The 22,191-nt window shown below is 35.2% G+C and overlaps 1 protein-coding gene across 1 annotated transcript in view; it reads left to right on the forward strand.

The window, feature by feature from the left end:
- The first annotated feature begins 1,990 nt into the window (after positions 1-1,990).
- The window catches only part of POF1B (POF1B actin binding protein), a 99,655-nt gene continuing 79,454 nt past the window's right edge, over positions 1,991-22,191 (forward strand). Inside the window, exons 1-4 of the mRNA XM_069463621.1 lie at positions 1,991-2,017; positions 2,134-2,457; positions 17,072-17,146; positions 20,119-20,199. Of these exons, the coding sequence (XP_069319722.1) occupies positions 2,173-2,457; positions 17,072-17,146; positions 20,119-20,199 (441 nt within the window). The 5' untranslated portion in view covers positions 1,991-2,017; positions 2,134-2,172. The remainder of the gene's footprint in view (positions 2,018-2,133; positions 2,458-17,071; positions 17,147-20,118; positions 20,200-22,191) is intronic.

A 22,191-nucleotide genomic window follows, 5' to 3' on the forward strand; every position in this document is an offset into this window, starting at 1 on the left:
GCCTGATTTCATTTCTTATATACTATTCCTGAGCTTCAGGCTCTCTTTCCTTCATACCCAGAGATGGGGGCCAGTGATGAATGAGGCTTAGGGATTGGGTGAAGGTATCAGTTTTATACATTAATCGTAGCCCAACTTTATCAAGGTGGCTGCCTCAAAACACTATATATCCAAGAAATGTGAAGGGCAGATATGGTTACCCTTTTACGGATAAAGGAATTTTTTTCTTCATCTCAATCTCTTTATTTAATAGGTCATCTCTTGACTGGCAGCAGATATTAACAGCACTCTGTGTGAACCCAGGTCTGTGTGTGTGTGTGTTAAATTCATATTTTAACAATCAGAGCTGACTGGATGACCCCACTTGACACCCATTCTCTGTTCACACATAAAGTTTATTCAAAAATGATACTGCTAATGATATTAGTGAGTTATTGATCTAGTATTTTACCAGGTTGTTTGACATGTCACATGTTTCTAATTAAATTTTCATTGATCCTCGAGAAACAGCATTAAAATGAACAAGGATTAGATTTGAAAGCTCTTCACACAGCACACAAATTATAAATGTAAATATACAACTCAATTTAAAGATTTTTTAAGGTTGATTTTCAGTTGTTTGCACACACCTCCCCCATTAAAAAAAAAGGTTCCTTTTAAAGTCACTTACAAGCTAGCATTTCTGAAGTGCTTTTTGATTTTTCCATTTTGAAGAGTTATTAGATGGCCAAGATGCAGAACAATTAAAAAAATTATCTAGCAGTATAGTACAGTAAATAAGATATTAGTTGTAACTTTGGGAAGTTTCTGAACATCTCCATGTCTGTGCTTCAGTTTCTCATCTATAAACCCCCATAAGGTCGTTGTGAGGGTGAAATAATCCATATAAAGGTCCTTGAATAGCACCTTGCACATATTGACCAGTAAATCATTACCCTTTGTTCACTCAGCAGAAACAACTGGCTAGCCGGCTGGATGACATTCTCTTACTCTTGAGAATGGTGACGGTATGCTAGGTCCTATGGTTCATATACACATCAAGAAGATACTTCTTAAGTCACTCTCAGTGAGTATTATGGAGTTCAGTGGTGCTGAAGTATATTGCAAGGCAAAATCTGGTGGGTACGTAGGCATTATGATTGGAATTTCAAGTAGGAGTAAGTGCTGAACACATTTAAATCTCATCATGTCAGGTAAGGCACCTCTCAGGACTCGCAGCTCCCTTAGCAACTAGATATTAAAAAGGCAATCAAACTCAGTGTTTCCTGGGGCACAAATAAAGTCAGGATAAATTCCTTTGCAAAAAATGCAAAACAATAGATAAAAATGCTAAAATACAAAGCATTTGTGGAATGGTTATGTTTTATTGACCACCCCTGTTTCTAGACAGCAATTCAATCATTTAGACAAATCTCCTTCAATGTATGATCCAAAAGCATACTAGGCCTGGAGCAAAATAAACAGGTCCATAAATTAGAGAGAGGTGCTGGAAAGAGATCCCATACTATTATTCTCCCTTAACTGCAATTATCAATGCGGTTTGGTAAAGAATGCAAATTTATCTGTAAAAATTAGTGTGTTCCTAGACTAATACCCCTTATTTTGTTCTGGGATTCTGGAATGATAATACTTATGCTTGTAACTACCTTTGCTAAACTTAAGAACCATGAAAAAGGCACTTTCATGTGACATTTGTGATTCTTTTTTCCTAGCAAGTTTTGGCAGCATGGCTTTGTGAATTTTCAAGCCCACGGGCTTGGAAGTTCTGGCTTCATCTCTGAAATTCTGCATTTCTGCTCTTTCCAGGATCCTTTACCTACTTGGCAGTCTTACAGCTATCTCTGTGGCAAGGCAGGGCCTCTCCTGGCACAGAAACCTGCCAGGTGAATACGCCCCTCAGGGGCGTGTCGGTACCGTATCCTGGAGCAATCTCATAGGGTGGCTCCGCTTTACATTTGAACTCAAATACTTTGCTGCCTCCTCTGCAGTTGCCAGACCTGCCCCTGCTGCTGCTCAGGTAACACTCATCTCTCCCTGGCACCACTATGGGCAGAAGTGGTTGATAAATGGCTTCTACAGGTTTGCCTGCCTGCCTGCCCTTTCTTTTATTGTATTTCTCTGTTTGTTCCTTAGGAAAAGCATCTGGGGAGTTTCTTGCTGACCCCTGAGAAGATGATGAGCTCAAGCTATTGGAGTGAGACCAGTAGGAGCAGCTGTGGGACCCAGCAGCCCCCAGAGGTGCTGCATTGCGAGCCCCAGCATTACCACTACTACCATCAGTCAAACCAAGCCCAGCAGCTTCCAGAAAAAAACGTAGTATATGAGCGAGTGAGGACCTACAGTGGGCCCATGAACAAGGTGGTGCAGGCCTTGGACCCCATCAGTTCACAAGAAGTACTCTCCCCTCTCAACACCGCCTCCTCCTACCAAAATTTGGTTTGGAGCGACCATTCCCAGGTACCATAAAGAAAGCTATGCCAGGCTAGTGGAGAGGGGAAATCTTAAATCTGATTTCTTTTTTTTCTTTCTGTTTCTTTGCCTTTATATTCTCTATCTAGGCTATCTCTTGGTGGATTGCAGTTATATATGCCTTGAATAGTCGCCTCACCCACATTCCATCTCTTGGCTGTTCTTTTATTTACTGTTGCCTGTGGTTGTTTGTTTCTAGTTCCAATGATTTTCATAATCTAACCAGAGCATAGGAGGGCTCATTTTCTGTTAGATTTGATTGGAAGATCTGATCCAAGTTATCCTTTTGCCCCTACAGCAAAGCAATCCTCGACTTGAATACAGTACATTTTTAAGAACAAGTTCCTACTCATTCATTTCATAACAGAAGCAAACAGGTTTTTTGTACCAAATATAGTGGTGCAGGGACAATGGCATATACGGAGTGACAAGCAATTATTTGTGTTCAACAAATAGTATGCTGCTCCAGGATAAGTGACAGGTGCAAATGTTTGTTGTCATATGCGTTTCATCTTCTGAAAATGACACATTGATTCTACAGCCTAGATGAATAATTTATAGAATATTGGTAGAAAGAATACTGAAAGAGTGGATATAAGATTGAGGAAGGCAAGATGTAAGCAATTATTATATGAAAGCTATAAAAGATAGAATTCTAAGACACCCTTTAAGATTAAATAAATTTGTTTTTAAGGTTTTTTTTTAAAACATCAATACCTATGCTAATAATCTTGCCAATAAATGAAAACTAACATTTCAATACTATATAAAATTAACAGCTTTTTGTCTATTTTCTTTCTCTGACTCTTTACATTAAATTTGCATGTCTTTAAGTTTTCTGGAAACTTCTATCTAAACTGAAATTATGTTTCCAAGATACAATTTGTACTGTGAACATCTCAAATGCAACCATTGAGATACTATGCTATGATGTTACATTATTTCACCAATCAAGAATAATGTAGATTATTTTTCCCAAAACCACAAATTTAAGTAAGATATGAAGTGACATTTCTAAAGTACATAATAAAACTATTTAAAATAATTATTCAAAAACATAGATAACCTCAAAACTCCAAATGCCAAAATTTTACTCCTTTATTTCACTCCTAGCTTAATTTCAGGGAAAATATTTTTTAAAAATCTGAAATTTACTGTCAGTAGTTTCCTAGTTGAGAAAAACTCCACCTATATTGAGGTCAAGGGGAAGAAAAACATAAAGGTCAAAAATACTAGTTTGTATAAGTGATAATAATAATGCAAATGTACATTCCAATATTCAGTATTAGGATGGACAACAAAGTGGGTGTCACCTTCATTCCATAGTAGCTCAAAAACAATGGGAAGTTTAATAACAACAATTACTATTATCATAGGAATTTTAAAATTTGTCGTAGCTATTTAAACATATTTAGCTTTTTGTAAGCTTCCTAGTAAAACAAAGGTAAATAGATGCACATTTAAAAGCTGAAATTTGGGAAATTATAAATATTTACTATAGGATAATTTTTAGGATCATGCTTTATTGTTTGCTCTTTGGTTCAATTTTCCTTTTAAATGATCCAGGACCAAGCTGGTTGAGCTTTTTACAAGATTTTTCTCCTTTTACCTGATATTTGCCAAAATGATCCTTACAAGACTATCTCTATCCTAAAATGTAGTTTCCCCGTGAAGGAGTTTATAAAGAGCCTTAGGGGAAGAAAGTGTGGCCACAGAAATTGTAGTAAGAGATTGGATGGAAGGTACTATAAAGTCTGAAGTTATTTATGACTGAAAAGAAAGAAAAGTAAGTGCTGGGCATGGGTAAGGGAGGTGAGAGTCAAGCTATGTGGTAAAGGTAAAAAAAAAAAAAAAAGAAGTGTTATTCCCTTAGCGAAACAAGAAGAGAGGAAATTTGACTATACAATTTCAAACTGATTTTGATATCAAAGAGCATTCACAAATCAATTATAAGATATTTTGACAAGACAGCTTTTAGATGGCTGCCACAAAGAATGTGACTAGGAAACTCTTTTATTTTCCTTTCTCTCTGTTTATTAGTGGAATAGCATTGTGGCATTGTGTAAAATAGTACTTAGATTTGATCTGAAATTACTTTCATGCTGACAAAATGGGTAAATTGTGATGGCAGCTTTATTATGTATCATGCCAAGCATGAGCAAGCAGCACATATTACTCAAAACCCTTTTATTCCTTTTATATTTTAATAAAGTCTCTCCATAATATGACATGTTTCAGATGAGTTAATATGTAGCAATTATTCTGATGCCAAAGTTTGTTGCCATGGCAGCTAGCAAAATGGGTATTACAATCAACTGTTGGTTAACATGTATTCAATTAAACTTTTATTTTGTTTTTAGCCTCTTGGCATTTGGATGACATGAGATTTTAAAACAAATATTGCCAGTAGTGAAATATGTTCCCTTTGAGAAACCAAAATTTATGCCATTCTTCTTTGCTTCCTGAATTTTAATTTTAGCTCATGTAGTAGACATTTTAGATTTAACCAAATGCTTTTTACAGCACTTTAGTATTTTCTATTTCTGGTGTTTTAGTACATATTTTCTCCTATTACCCTCTTTTGCATTAAAATGGTGTTTATGAATATAAACATATTCTAAATTTTGCCAGATATATAATGTTGCTTTGTTTCTTTTCTATAATTGATCAGATCAGATATATTTTATGGTTTTCTCGGTTATTTTTTTTTTCCGACTGATAGGGTGTTTCTCGGAGAAAATTAAATGTAGAAACCAGTTGCTGGTGAAATTGGCTAAATTAATGGGAGAATTAAAGTCTATCCATATAAACAGGTATAATCAAACACAGGTATAATCAAGGTCACAGAGGCATTTTAGAACTGAATGTGATTTTATAAATAAAGAGAGTTCTAGAAGGCTTAAAACAAAAAACTTACAATTCAACCTTTAAAAAGGCTTAAATACTAACCTACCATCATTAACTCAAAATGAAATACTGCCTTAAAAAAACAGCATTGATATAAATTACTCACTGGGCTTACATTTTTCCTTTCTACTAATTTAGGTTTTCATGAAGTTCAAGATATCTTCCATGTATACAGAGGAGCTTTGTTGTGAGAGAGAGAAATGGATCAAAATAAATTATTTTTAATATCAATCATTCACTAAACACATGTTTATTAAGTGCGTATTTTGTAGGAAGCACTATGATTTTCTGGATAAATACCATTTACTTGTCCAGGGAGAGTCCACTTAGAGGACAGACATACAGGGGCTGGTCTGAAGGTGTCCCCTACATCTATGTTTCATTTAAAAGATTATTTTGTGTTGTGGCTGTCAGTATTTCATTGACTGAAATATATTTTGGTGAGAGAAAGGATATTTTAATGTATATGTTATAAGGGTTGCCATTCTTTTGAATTTGAAACTTGCAACCAAATCTAACTGTAGAGAGCAGCCTAAGGGAAAATGTGAATGGGAAAATTCTCAATAATTATTCAACTGGAGCTTACCTTTGTTTATATGATTTTTTACCTTTTTCTTTGGTTGCAAAGATTGTGGATCATTCCCCTGCTCTGTCTGGATTTCTATACACTATCAGAAAATTTTCCTGTTCCGTGGAGAGGGGTGTGTTGCTTTGATAAATTGTTATTCCAGGGTGTGGTCACTAAAGTGAATGATTGTTCAGGAAGTAGGTTGCCTGAAAAAAGAATGAGATCATAGGATAAAGGAGCTGGGTTTTCAGCTTTGGTCATCCGTTTTGTGCTTACAATTAAATGAAGCTATAGAAATTTCTCAGTGCAACTAATTGCTTGGTGAAAATGCTCATGGCAATTATCTCTTGCTTAAGGGAGGTCTGATAAATTGCTGGGCCTGTTTTCTGTCAATGGCACTCACAAGCTGTCATTGTGTGTATGTGGGGGGGGGAGGGACGTAGGGGTGAAAAGGGGAAGGGAGGGGAAGTTTTCCTTCAACTGTTGTCCAAATTTCTTTTCTTGACAATTTATGGTGAAACAACCGGGAGATTTGCTATGCTCTTAATCCCTATGTAAAAGGTAAAATCTTTCTAAACAAATATATTTGAGGCAACTTTTTCTTCACACAGGAACTATCTCAACAGATATCCTTTTCTGACTTCCAATGGAGTATATATATAGTTCTTAAAGACAGAAAAGGGACTGCACAGCACTGCAAAGGGACTGTATATTTTATTTTCTCTCCATCTCCTAGTTTTCTTCAGGAAAAGAACAGAAAGAACCTAGGAATGAGCCTTTTAAATGAGGGATTGGCATTGGGGAGAAGAAGAGAGGGAAGTAGTTCTATTATACTACATTCTATTGCTTTCTTTACATGACAATAGAATCACAGATTTTATCCTAAATAAAGGAAGTGTTTCATCTAAAGAGAGATCATTATAATTTACATGATTTTTGCTGTACAATGTTCACTATAACATCTCAACAATAACCTAAGGCAGGCATTTAACCATGTTACTGGTTTTGAAAGGTCCTAACAAAAGCATCTCCCATAGTGTTCAGGGAATTTATTCAAATGGCGGTTTGCCTTGGCAAATTCTGTCAATATAAATGTCAGGTGGCTTTTAAAGATACTGCCTCTTTTGAAACTGTTCAACTTAGGCTGTTCGTAACTCACTGTTACAGCTTTCAGTGATTCTCATGGTCATTGGGACTGACAGGAGCACCCACAAGGCTCCCATGGTTTTCCTTCGTGGAATGTTATATTATATATTAATCTTTAAGTAAAGCTTTAAAACTCAAATTAAACAACATGAAAAAGTCCTATGTTCATTCAAAAAGCTTCCAAATATTTAGAGAACAAAGTTCTGTACTATGTATGTAATGTTCTGTCTATTATCTAATTCTCATTCCCATCAGTCTCTCCTATATCTATTGCACCAGGGTCATGAGCTCTTTGACCAGAGCTATCAACAGAGAAACAAAAGCCAATAGGTATTAACTGAAAAGGTTCAGATTTTACAGAGTCTAAAGAGCGGTCACAAAGAACATTGTGTGAAGAAAACGCCCAGACAAATGGGTCTATGTGGAATGTCTCAGGGAGAGCCCCAAATAATAAATGTGCAGTGATGAGGTGGTGTTTGGCCGAACAGAACCATGAAGCCGCCTAGTTGTGGTGCCCAAGAATGTAGGCATAGGTTTCAAACTTCTTGAGTTTAATTCCTGGTTCAAGGACTTGCGAGCTATATGCCTCAGTTGCTTTATCTGTAAAATGGGGCAATAATGACACCTAATTCATAAGATTGTTGTTAGATTCAAATGTGATATTATATGGTAGAAAACACATAGCACGGTGCCTGTCACATAGTAAGCATTAAATGCTATATTACCTTGAATAAATCACTTGATCTCTGAGGACCTCAGTTTCCTCATTTGTAGAGTGGGGATAAGAATACCTTCCTTCAGGATTTTAGTGTGTATTGAAAAACATAACATGTGAATGTGTCCCATACTCTGTCTGGGACAGAGCTAGCACTCAATTTTCTTTCCTTTATTCTCATTATTGATTTCTAAAAATACAGCCAAACAAAACTCCTTCCTGCACAGACAAGATAATACACTAAATGGACAGACCATAAAGTAAGAGTTCCTTTCACACTGGAAAGATTAGGTAAGCACATGTGCTTGAAAGGCTTATTAGGGCCCTACTAGCTTAGAAAGACTAATGAGCAAAATCATAAAAGCAGTTTTCTAAAATGCCTGATATATGGTCAAAAGACTAGAACATCAGGGATGTATTTATAATGTTAATTGGCCTATCTTTTAGGAAGAGTAATTTGAAAGTTTTCATGCTCTTAGAGCCTTTGAACTTGAACCTCAATATTGAGATGAAGTTTAATTTTTTTTTCTTTTTTCTTTTTTCATTTTTTTTTTATTTCAGCATATTATCGGGTACAAAAGTTTAGGTTATGTATATCGCCCATCCCCCCCCCGCCTCGTCAGAGCTTCAAGCGTGTCCATTACCCAGACAATGCGCATCACACTCATTATGTAGGTATACACCCATCCCCTCTCCCCCAACATCTGCCTGACACCCAATTGGTGTTATTCCCAAATGTGCACTTAGGTGATGATCAGGGAAACCAATTTGCTGGTGAGTACATGTGGTGCTTATTTTTCCATTCTTGGGATACTTCACTTAGTAGAATGGGTTCTAACTCTATTCAGGAGAACATAAGAGATTCTATATCACCGTTATTTCTTATACCTGAGTAATAGTCCATGGTATACATATACCACATTTTACTAATCCACTCATGTATTTATGGGCATTTGGGTTGTTTCCACATCTTTGCAATTGTGAATTGTGCCGCTATAAACATTCGGGTGCAGATGTCTTTTTTATAGAATGTCTTTTGTTCTTTTGGGTAGATGCCCAATAATGGGATTGCTGGATCAAATGGTAAGTCTACTTGAATCTGTTTAAGGTATCTCCATATTGCTTTCCACAGAGGTTGTACTAGTTTGTAGTCCCACCATCAGTGTATGAGTGTTCTTATTTCTCCGCATCCACCCCAATATGTATTGTTTTGGGACTTTTTGATAAAGGCCACTTAACTCCATTCTCACTGGAGTTAAGAGATATCTCATTGTGGTTTTGATTTGCATTTCCCTGATGATTAGAGATGCTGAGCATTTTTTCATATGTTTGTTGGTCATTCGTCTATCTTCTTTTGAAGTGGGTTTTGTTTGTTTGTTTGTTTGTAGAGACAGGTTCTTGCTATGTTACCCAGGCTGGAGTGCCGTAGCTATTTACAGGCATGATCATAGCACACTATGTCCTCGAACTGTTGGCCTGAAGTAATCCTCCTGCCTCAGCCTCCTGAGTAGCTGGGACTACAGGTGTGCACCACAATGCTTGATATCTTTTTCCATTTTTAAACGTAAAGTGACACCAAGCATTAAAGTTTGCTTGCAGTCTACCTCTTACCTAATGTTTCCTCTAGAGATGTACTTCCAATACAGTAGCCACTAGCCAAATATGGCTATTTATATTTACATTTAAATAATTAAATTCAAATAAAATTAGATAATTCAGTTCCTTGGTCACACTAACCTTGTTTTAAGTGCTCAACAGTCACATGTGGCTAGTGGCTACTATATTGGGCAGCACATATATAGAACATTTCCACCATTGCAGAGAGTTCTACTGGACAGTGCAGCTCTGTACATTCAAGCCATTAATTACTGAGATACAGAAATACCCAAGATCATTACATTAAAAGAAATTTGTGGTGATACAAATGTGTGATCAATGTACTGGAAATTTACATGATCAGGTATAATGGGCACATAGGAATGAAACAAACAATGAAGCCATACCCTCTCAAAGTATGAGTTTAGAGTGAGTATTTCAGTTTGGGAATTGAATTCATAAGCCTTTAATAAAAGAATTGAATGAAGGATTTATAGATGTATGCATGCATCCATATAATTTTTGCAAGTACCTCATTTTTTTGACAGAGCAAATGGTTAAGAACAGGAAAAAGATGGAAAATAAACCCCCTCAATCAGAATGCATCTTTGTTGTTTTGGGTACGGGTACATGATCTGGGTTTCATATTCTCTCTGGAACTGCCTTCTACCTGCCTTAACCTACTGAATTTGTGTTTAACTTTAGTAAGTAAAGTTCAATATCATTCCCATTTTTACAGATGTGGTAACCAAGGCACAGAGATGTTATGTGACTTGCTCAAGTTCATACAGTTACTGTGTGGTAGAACTGGGATTTAAGTCCAGCAGTCTAGTACCAAGTCTATACTTATAACCATTATGCTATGTTGTATATTCCTGGTCTACACATTTGGCTCTTATTTGTTTCACAGTCTCCAATATCTGATTCACTGTTACATTTCATGATCATTTTCTTGCATATGCTCTCATTATTAACCACCTAAAATCCTATAGTATGTACATAGGCCAGATCATAAATAAATAATGTACATGAAAGTGATTTTAAAATATTATATTATTTACCAAAAAGGCAGATATTTTTTCAGAATTCTTTTCTTCATATTTTTTCATAATTTTTGCTGATTGCTTTATATTCAAATATACAGTGCTCTAACACTGGGTAATAAGCTGATTAATTTTTAATTATTTAAAGAGTCATAAATGCTTTGGGAGAACTTTGACACAAATATTATACAGAAATAAAATTGGCTTGTACCTTATTGTGAAATTTATGATCTCAATAAAATGGCATTTGAATTATAATTGAGAATCTTTTAAAAAATGTTGATAATCAACTTCCAAGGTTAGGTTCAAACTCCTCATCTTAATGATGTTAAAGGGCCTTGTAAAGACAGCCGCATCCTATTTTTACAGTCTATCTCTCATTTCCCATATCCTCCCACCTTATTTCTTGAATAAACTGAGTATTTACCTCCCTCTCTACTCCACCTTTGTTCATTCTATTCCCTGCTCTGACAACATCCACTCTTCCCTCACATCTATGTTGGAATTCCACCCATCTCTCAAAATCCATCTGGAAATTTGTCTTCTTCAAGGTTTTCCCAACCCTGAATCTTCTCACCCTCTCCTCGATGTGGTACTCCACTGCCACCTCCATCCTAGATGTGGTCTCGTTTTAAAGCCAGTATCAGTTCTCATTACTTAAGTATAAGGTGACACAGATACTTATATTACTGACTTACATAATATTAATAATATTTCTGTGATCCTTTTTTCCTACCACCATGGACTGTATACTTCTAGAGGGCTGAGATTTTTTTTCAAATCAAACCTCATAGACAAGTCAAAATAAATGGGAAATAGAATGGAACTGGAAATTGTATGTGGACTTCCTCTCTCTCTCTCTCTCCCCTCTCTCTCTCCCCTCCCTTTCTGTGATTATGGCTTTCAAAAATGCTTGAATATGGCCACCAGTAGTGGCTTTAGTAAAGGTACATGACTTAACTGGAATGATTTGTGGGTCTCTCTTTTCTATGCCCTATATTTGAACTGAAAATGCAAAGTAAGACAGAAATTGCCTCTTTACAAAAAGCAAACAACACACGAAATAAACATAAGGAAGATATTTAATAAGTCAATTAGTTTTATACTCTAGTTCTTGTTCCCCATTAAGCATCTAGATTTGACTTATTTATATTTGGTTTGTACTTTTTTTCCTATGGACAAATATTTATCATTACTTTTTATGGCAAATTTTGTTAAAGGGGTAGCTATTCTGATCTGTCATAACATCATTTCCCTGGGATCTTGTTGTGATACTTTTAGTCAAATTATATTGCAGCTGCTATTTAGTCTGCTTATACAGATATCCTCCCTCCACCTCTGCTACTGCTGAAGTTGTCTATGTGAAGTGCTTTTACTAATTGAGTTATGCTATTATTGGCTTAGCATAACAGGTATATGTCCAGAGGGTCCCTCATAAATCCTATTATAGTTCAAGTATGCCTTATACAAAATGCTTGAGTCTGGCAAGTGTTTCAAATTTTTGATATTTTCAGATTTTGGAATATTTGCATGCACATAATGAGATATCTTAGGAATGGCACCCAAGTCTAAACACAAAATTCATTATGTTTCATAAACACCTCATGCACATAGACAATATTTTAAGTAATTTGTGCATGAAACAAAGTTTCAACTGAGTTTTGACTGCAACCTGACACATGAGGGCAGGTGTGGAATTTTCCACTTGTGGTGTCATGTTGGCGCTAAAAACGTTTTGGATTTAGGAGCATTTCAGATTTCAGATTTTCAGATTAGGGATACTCAACCTGTACTTCTGTTTAATACTCATTCACACACCAAAACACATTTAGAACTTTCCAAGGAATGATTTTTATCTCAAGTATAGTATTTATCCATTTCTCTTCTAACATGAACTTCAACTTGGATGCATAGGTTCCTGTATAATTTTTTTTTAAAAAAATCTTCACAAACCTAATTACACCTAAGAATATGTTCTCTAGAAAAGTTGCTTAAGTTCTCTACAAACACCTCACATCACTCCTCTGCCGCAAAATCCTTGTAAGTATTTATAAATTTCTTATTCTGACTTTCAAAGCCCTCCATTATCTGACTGCTATGGGCCTTACTTCCTGGAACTCTCTTTCTAGGATATCATGTTTCAGCCAAAATATAAACCATTGTTATCTAAATATAGCCCCCAACCTTACACATCTCTGTCTTTCACTCAGTTGCTCTTATATATGAAATGCCCCATTCCCCTCCCTGACCAATCTAGACATGCTGAAGTTATACCAATTTTCTTTTTCTTTCTTTTCTTTCTTTTTTTTTTTTTCTTGAGACAGAGTCTCGCTCTGTTGCCTGGGCTAGAGTGCAGTGGCATCAGCCTAGCTCACAGCAACCTCACACTCCTGGGCTCAAGCGGTCCTCCTGCCTCAGCCTCCCGAATAACTGGGACTACAGGCATGTGCCACCATGCCCGGCTGTTTTTTTCTATTTTTAGTTGTTTGGTTAATTTCTTTCAATTTTTAGTAGAGACGGGGTGTCGCCACTTTTGCTCAGGCTGTTCTTGAACTCCTGAGCTCAAACAATCCACCCGCCTCGACCTCTCAGAGTGCTAGGATTACAGGCGTAAGCCACTACGCCCGGCCAGAAGTTACACCAATTTTTAAGACCTTCTCAATTGTAATTTTGTGATCAAACCTCAGATTGTCCCAGGTTGAAATTGTCTCTTAGACCTCAAATCTCATCTAGTAAACTCCTTTTAGTTCTTATGATAGTCCACTTAATTCTTGTTTTTAATCATAGTTTTTATTCCATACCTGAGTATAATTTTAGTGAGGGTAGTGATTATATTCTATCCATCCTTTATACCTCTCTCAATGCCATTACTTAATAGTGAACAAAGTGCAAGTTAATAACTTAGCCACATATATAACCAATCCAGAAAAAATAATGGTTCATATTAATAGATGATTTTTTTTATTTTTCAAAACTCTTTCACATACATTTATTTACTCACTAGCACTCCAAAATTAGGTAGAAAACGTATTATTATGTTTATTGTAAGTTGTACAGTGTACAGATAAAGACAGTATGCATTGTGTAATATTTGTCTGTTAAATAAAGAAACTGAGGCTCAAATAGCTCCAAATAATGTGTCCAAGTGTGCACAGCTAATTAATGAATGCCATGAATATAGAAACCATCTCCTGATATTTTCATTACATCAGATGTCTCCCTTAATTAACCTTAGTTAGATACTCAAGTGTTTTCAGTTTAAACAGGTCTGTATTTTTTGAATTCAGCAAATTATTTGATAATTACCCTTACTGTATTTTTCCCATTTTAATGTTCTGTCATCAGAATGGAAAGTATCAAAAATATATGAGAGGGCAAAAATAGTTTCCATTCAGGGTCTTGCTCTGAAATAATCCTGGAATTCAGGGTATAGCCTAAGTTTTTAATGTTTTCATAAAAATAAATAAAGGAGAATAATACCTCTCTAGCTTCTGCTTTCCATGATTTCTCCATTGCACTGAGCTACTCAAAAGCAATACCACTAAGATAAATAACTGAGAAACTTGGGGCACTTGCACTTCATCTGATTTAACTCTGAAAAACAAACAGTTGAAAATAAGATACATTTTTGTGAATAGTGAATTTCCTAGGGAAACCAGAGTTTCCCAGCTCTGATTTAGGGTATACTAAGGTATGGCCAATTATCTTAAGTGTTGCAATTAAATTATCCCAAAAAGCAGACTGATTTTAATCCACTCAGATCTTAAAATTGGTAATGCCATATGTACTTCATAAAAAGTAAAGGAGGAAGAGATCTGTTACGACTTTCCCGAAGTTGAAAATCATTACTTGAAGCAGTATAGGAAAAACAGGCCTGGTTTTACACTGGGCCTGAGCCCACATAAGTATAAACAAAATTTGTTTTCACTAGAACTCTGCCTGAATAAAGTAACCAACAAAGTATAATGTTTATGCAGGTCTGAGCCACAGGAATAAATAAATATGCTGAATATTTTATCAGAAAAAGAAAGGTTTTCCTGCAAAATTGAAGGGCTTGGATGATAGAAATATTAAATAAAAATTCAATGTTTTATTGAGTTTAAAGGCCTGTGAATACATTCTATAAATATATCATGCACTCTATAAGCAACCTCTATTGAGTTTAGAGAATCCTAAATTATCTAATTAGGGCTGTTCTCTCACACAGTCACTTTCAGGTGGGTCTCTTGTTTTCCGGCATCCAAAAGTTTCTTTTGACTGTAAATAATAATAAAAAAAAAACAATATATAGCCTCCTATTATAAGAACTAGTTGAACTTAACCATATAATGAGGTTATACAACTTGAAAAACAGAAAATATAATGAGGCAAGCTATAGATGTGGCAAAGTATAGCGAATAAGAGCATGAGTTCTGGAGTCAGGCTACATGAGCTGGAATTCTAGCACCTTAGCATTAGCTGTGTGATATTCATCTAGTTACTTAATGTATCTCTGTCTAACTTTACTCATGTGAATAATGGGGTTGTAATAGTATCTTCCTTATGAGGTTGTTTTGAGTGTTAAATAAGATGATCTATGTAATATGTTTGGTATAGAAGCTCTGAGTAGGTGTTAGTTATCATCATCATCATTAAAGGAAAACAAGACTGACAAGTTTAAAAGATTTGACAACGTTTTGTCTGTATGGAAAAATAAGATGAGAATGATCTCCTATATTCACAGAATATCAGAAATAGATCTAATTCATACTCACCCACATCCCCATCCCATTTCTCACAAGAGGAAACTAATCTTAGACAGATGATGAGTTGTCCAGTATCATGCAGCTGGCTAAGAGTATAACCAGCAGCAAAACTCAGGGCTCCTCATTCCTAAGTCCAGAAATCTTTCCACTATATCATAATAGCTGCCACCACCCCATCCCCAACTTTAATTACTTGATTATCCAGAATGTGGGCCTGTGGTAAATAGGGCATAAGAACAAGAAAAGTAACTATTTATTGAATTTAATGATTTCAATATGAAGGTTAAGGTAAGCAACATACAGATCAGTGACACTGAAAATTAAACATTGAATAATATGGATTATTAAGAGGGAGCTTTAGATTCTTATTCTTGGGGTACCTTTAAAACTAAGGCATCCTCTTCATTCATTCATGCAAACACATTTGGATTAATTCCTATGGAACAGGCAATGGCTATTTGTGGGATGACTGCTGTAATTCTGCCTAGAGCTTGATGACACTGAAAGTACCTTCCATCATCAAGATTTTGTTCATTTTGGCCATTTACTCAGATCATCTTACCTAATTTTGTAGATAATCCCCTTATTCTAAAGAAAATAACATTTTACCTTTGTGGGAAAATATCCATGGAGTTGTGCCAATTGATTGTAAATTATGGTGAGATATAGGGAGCTTGAGTAATGTTATCAACTCTTTTCACACTAATAAAGCTGTGCAGTTTTGCCGATTTGGGAAAAATATAAACAATGCCAGCATAATGGATAGAGTAATAATTTTATCTGATCATTATTAAAAATCATATTCTCTCACTTTTATACATCATTTTTTAACAGCAGAGCCGAGTACTCTTTGAAATTAAACTAGTAGCAGATGAGACAAAGCATAACTAAGAGTCAGCTTGAAGTATTCTAAGAGCAATAATCTTAGTTGAGTTTTTAAAGGTAGTTTCTTATATTGGTTTGAGAATTTTTACATTTAATATTTTTGTTTGATAAAATTTTACATCTTGTTAATTGCAAATATTAATATATAATAACACTGGGGTATGTATTAGCAGAGTTCTCAAAGGATAAATAAAAAGAATGCAAACATCAATACATCAGTGGATTAATAAAATATGGTATGTGTATACCATGGAGTTCTATTCAGCCACAAAAAACAATGGTGATCTAGCACCTCTTGTATTATCCTGGATAGAGCTGGAGCCCATTCTACTAAGTGAAGTATCACAAGAATGGAAAAACAAGCACCACATGTACTCACCATCAAATTGGTATTAATTGATCAACACTTATATGAACATATAGTGGTAACATTCATTGGGTGTCAGGCAGGTGAGAGTGGGGAGGAGGGGATGAATATATTCACACCTAATGGGTGTGTTGCGCACCATCTGGGGGATGGACAAGCTTGAAGCTCTGACTTGGGCAGGGAAAAGGCAATATATGCAACCTAAACATTTGTACTCCCATAATATGCTGAAAAGAAAAATAAAGAATGCAACCTAATAGTACAAGGAGAATTTATTGCTATGAAAGCACTGTAGAAACTCTTTTTTCATTAGGTTACTTGCAAAGCTGACAAAATAATTTAGCTCCTTGGAAAGATGGACATGACCTAAGATAGCACTAAGTAATGCTCTTATTTCTAACTAATCAGGTCAGTATAAAAATAAAGGAAATAATATCTCAAGAACTTAAGAGTTTCAATTTGTTTTTTATGACTGAATAGTACTCCTTTGTGTATTTATACATTTTTTTTATTTCATGATATTATGGGGGTACAAACATTTTGGTTACATGTAATGCATTTGCCTTGCCCAAGCCTTGGTACTAACTAAAGACTTTCAATTATTGAACTCTCTTTTGTTTCTCTTAACAGGAACTCCATTCTCCAACTCCAAAAATATCTACTTGTGCCCCAAATGCTCTACATATAACCCATAATACTGAACAGGTAAAAGTTATAGGTTAGATTAGATTTGTTTTTCTCATTATGTAAATCTTGTGTATATTTGTAAGCAATCTTTAGACCCTCATAAAAATAAAACTTCACACATTCACACAACATCAATACCATAAAACAAGAAAGGGGATACTTACATATGAGAATCAGCTCAACCCATTAAAGGAATGTGAAACAAGTGCTATGAATCAGATTCTTCACTTTCATTGCCTACTCATCCAATTGCTTTTAGTTTGAGTATAATTTTAGCCAAGGGTCTCCTAGTGAGTATGGATATTTTAAGGGTCCTTGATTTAAGCACAAATAAAATACCTACATCTCGAACTGATTGAGGGCTTTACTTTGTGAGTGATAGTACTATAAGTTTATATTCAGAGAGAATAACTTGTAGGGTCAGAATTAGCCCTTCTCATAAGTGTATGATTTGAAAGATACACAAGGTTCTAACTCCCTTAGCCTTTAAGGCCTAATAATCCCACTTTTAGGATTATTCTTGAATACAAAATTTATCTATTATAATAATTAAATACCATATTAAAAATATGTGTTTAATTCAATGTCATATGTCAAAAAGTAAATTCTAAGAAAATAAAACATAAAACACACTACTTTTGTGGTTACGTGGGAGAGGAGTAGAGGGGGTATGGGATATAGAGGATAGGAGGGAGAGAGATGCTGTTTTAAGACAATAATCTGAACTATATGAGGTATCGGGGTGTGAACATGGACAATGAGGAGAAAATGGACAAAAAGTGGTCTCTAGACCTTGAATACAGTAAGAAAAACGTGATATAATGAAGAACAAATAAAAAGATTATCAAAGGAAAGTTTCCCTACCACTTCCCAATTTGGCCTAGACTACAGCTAGATCAGTTAGTCAAGCACTTATTCAGCTAGCATTTGCTGAGTGCCAAGTATGTGCCAAATATTGCACAAAGGTGAATTAGACCCAATCACTATTATTCAAGGAGCTCACAGACTGGCATGGGTCACATATATAACAAACCATGCAACAGTGGAATAAAGGCTATGATTGACTTAGAAATTGATTAGATTAGATTTGTTTTTCTTCTTTTTTTGTAAATCTTTTTCATATAAGTAAGCAATCTTCACGGCCTCATAAGACTTTACACATTCACATAATGTCAGGACCATAAAATAAATAAGAAAGGGGATTCTTACATATGAGAATCAGATCAGCCAATCAAAGGAATGTGAAACCAAGGGAGTACCAGAAAGGTATGATTGCCTCAAAAAGTAAGTCCACTTAAATCACAGGGGTGTTCACTACACTCAAATTCAGTCAGAAAACTATTAACCATGTTATTTTTCATGACAGGCTTTAAAATTGGGTTCACTGTACATATTATTTCTGATAATAAAAATATGTGTTTGTTGTAGAAAATTTTAGAACTATAAGATAATATAATGGAGCAAAAACAAAAATCACTCCTGACTCCCTCCCCCATCCAGAGATACTACTCTTAATGTTTTGTTGTGTTTTCTTTCATTCAAATACAAAATTGAGATCATATCATATATACAGTATTATATCCTCATTTTCTCACATAAATTTACATGACATTATGAGTTTTTTCATATGAATTTGTATTACTCAAGATCACTATTTAATGGCTACATAGTTCAGCCTATGGATGATTATATAATCTTTCTCCTCTCCATAGGAGAGCGCCTGTCTTACTGCACCCTCATCAGTGCTATTAGTTTTTATAATTTTTCAATAAAAATATGGCTTCTTTTGTTACATTTTTTTGATTCCTAGTTTGGTTGAACACTTTTGTTAAGTTTATTAATCATTTGCTTTTCTTCTTTTATAAATTGTTCATGTCATTTTCTCATTTTTGTATTAGTGTAAAGATTTTTTTCTCATTGATACATAAGAGCTGTCTTATTTATTGATGATATAAAAGTTTACAAATAGGCCAGGCATGGTGGCTTATGCTTGTAATCCTAGCATTTTGGGAAGCCAAGGTGGGAGGATCATTTGAGGCCAAGAGTTCAAGACCAGCCTGGGCAACAAAACGAGGCCTCATCTCTGTAAAAAAAAAATTAAAAATGTTAACTGGGCATGGTGGTGCATGCCTGTAAGTCATAGCTACTTGGGAGGGTAAGGTGGGAGGATTGCTTGAGCCCAGAAGTTAGAAGCAGCAGTGAGCTATGATCGGGCCACTGCACTTTGGCCTAGGTGACAGAGGGAATACTGCATCTAAATGAAAAAAATTAAAAAAGATGCAAATATTTGACAATTCATTCAATTTGTCTTCAAAATCTTAAACAATTTGTCTGACATCACACATGTAATATTGAAAGATTAAGTGATTTGCCTAAGGAAAAATGGTTCTCAGAGTGTGGGTTCTAGTTCCAGGTTTTGCCATTTTTGCAACCTTAGTCTGGTGGCTCTCAAAATTGACTATGTATCAGAATCCCCTGGAGGGCTTGTTTACAAAGTTTACAAATAACTTTGTTCTACCGCTTTGTCTCAGTTTTAATGTTATCTATGGCCTTCTCCTTCCAACACATTGAAGATTTAAATGTTTAAATACACATGCACGTTTTTCTCTTTGTACCTCCTCTTAGTTTTTTAAAAAAATATAAGATGTTCTTTCCAAACCAAAGATTTAATTAATCAATATTAAGCTATATTTTCTTTTAATCATGTGGTGACATTTACAATGAAATATTTTGAAACTTTCATCAAATATAGTTTAGAAAATGTGATGAAAGACCATGAAATGAATATAATACAAGTACCCAGAAAAGCACTAAGCACACATTTTCATATGTTTCTGAAACTGAAATTAACTAAATCATAAAATCATACATCATCATTCATGCAAATGACTCTAAAAATTTTACTCTGAAAATTATTCCCTATTATTATTGATGGCTCCAAAGTCACTAAATAATTATGATTATATGCAGCTTTTATCTTTTCTTCACAGGAACTCCATTCTCCAACAGTGAAAGTCACTACCTATCCACAGACCACTATTAGAAGATACATAGTACAAAATCCTGAACAGGTAAGATGCAAACACTTTTCACAACATATAATTTCTTAGAAGTTGTTAGCTTAAACAAGAAGAGTGAGTCAGTTACCAGATCTTTAAGATCATATTGTTGAACTTTCTTCCAGTTATAAAGTCAATTTCTAACCATTAATATAAAAAAATGCCATCTTAAATTCCAGACAACCATGTGCCGTACATTCTGACTCATAATTGCAACAGTTCCAAGCAGCTTGGAAATTCCTAGATTATAAAGGCTTTACACTTGTATAGCCCCACCCTTATGCTACAGAGAATTTTTATGCACTTTGAACCGAAGGAAAAGGGGCAAAGTTCTTTCAGAGGCTTCACATAAAAACTCTATCAACTGCTACATCAGCGGTTGGAGTCTTTATTTAGATTTGCCGTTGAGATATGGACTAGGAAGATAAAAACTCAAAGTCAAAGTTCAAAAATGTCTCCAGGCCTTTGTTGCCTATGGTGTGTGTGTGAACTTTTGTGCCTAGCAATGAGCTTATTAGAAAATTATTATATTTTTTTACTGAGATGTGTAACTTTACATTTCACAGACTAGGATATTATTCTGTGTCTAATTTTGAGGAGAAAATTAAGAAAACCTTTATCCACATTAATAAGCTTTCCTTGATACACACATTCACACACACACACACATACACACACACACCTCTACCTTCTTTAGCTGCAACAGGAGGTACGATGAGGTTATGAGGACATTATTTTCACAATTGGCAACAGTGTGATCCAGATAGGAATGCATAAATTCTTTGCTTTGCTCTTTATTTCTCTGCTATGATGCAAAACAATTCTCCCCTCCCCTACAATACAAAATAAATTATTTGCCTCAGCTGTGGAAAGCAAAGGGTTAAATTAGGGTACCACTTGCTACTATTCTAGGTGAGTGGGAAGGATGTACTAGTTTTCTACTAGTTTCTATCCCCTCTCTTCCTTATTTATTTATTTATTTTTCTTTCTTTCTTTTTTCTTTTTTGAGATAGAGTCTTGCTCTGTTGTCCAGGCTAGAATGCAGTGGTGTCATTATATATAACTGCAACCTCAAAGTCCTGGGCTCAAGTGATCCTCCCACCTCAGCCTCCTGAGTAGCTGGGACGACAGACCTGCACCATGATGCCTGGATAATTTTTCTATTTTTTGTAGAGATAGAGACTTGCTATGTTGCCTAAGCTGGTCTCGAACTTCTGGCCTCAAGCAATACTCTTGGCTTGGCCTTCCAAAATGCTAGGATTACAGACGTGAGCCACCAAGCCTTTTGCCTTTTTAACTTGTTTAAAAATCATGTTCTCATGTCTCCTTAGCTAAGCAGGCTGCTAGTTGTGCATGCATGTTCTATGAACCTATGAGTCTCTGAGTTGAGGGGTGATTGCTTTGGACATTTGCTTGAGTTTTCATATATCCATGTAAATATTGAATGGTAATGTGATTACAGCTAAATCAGTTGCCTATTCATTCTTTAGCAGAATTAAATGTTTAAGCAACAAATCTGAAAATGTGGGGGGAGGGAGAGGGAGATAAAGAGGGCCTAGGAGAGGAGAGTATATCTCTTTTTCTCACTAGACCAATCACTCTGCACTTTCCCCTTCTTCCTCTCCCTTTCTCTGTTTCTTTCTTTCATACACAGATTGGGGGATATACATGCATACTTGTTATGCATAGTATACTTGATATCCCTGATATTCAGTGAGTTATTTCTAGATAGTACTTTCTTTTTCATAATGTGAGAATTGCTGTGCTCGCTTAGGTTATATCCAAAGAGATTTTAAATATGAAATCATTTGTAGAAATTGTAAAGATAATCTAGAAACCTGATATATTTTTTAAGGGGTGAGTTAGCCTATAAATAGCCTAGGATGACAGCTATGTGCCCTCAAAATGTTTTGTGATGACATTAACACTGAACTCTGAATAAAGGAAATTGGTATTAACATAAATAAATAAATAAATAAATATTAAATCATTTGGATTCCAATC

This window comes from Eulemur rufifrons, chromosome 30 (genome assembly GCF_041146395.1).
Source record: "Eulemur rufifrons isolate Redbay chromosome 30, OSU_ERuf_1, whole genome shotgun sequence".
NCBI classification, from domain to species: Eukaryota; Metazoa; Chordata; class Mammalia; order Primates; family Lemuridae; genus Eulemur; species Eulemur rufifrons.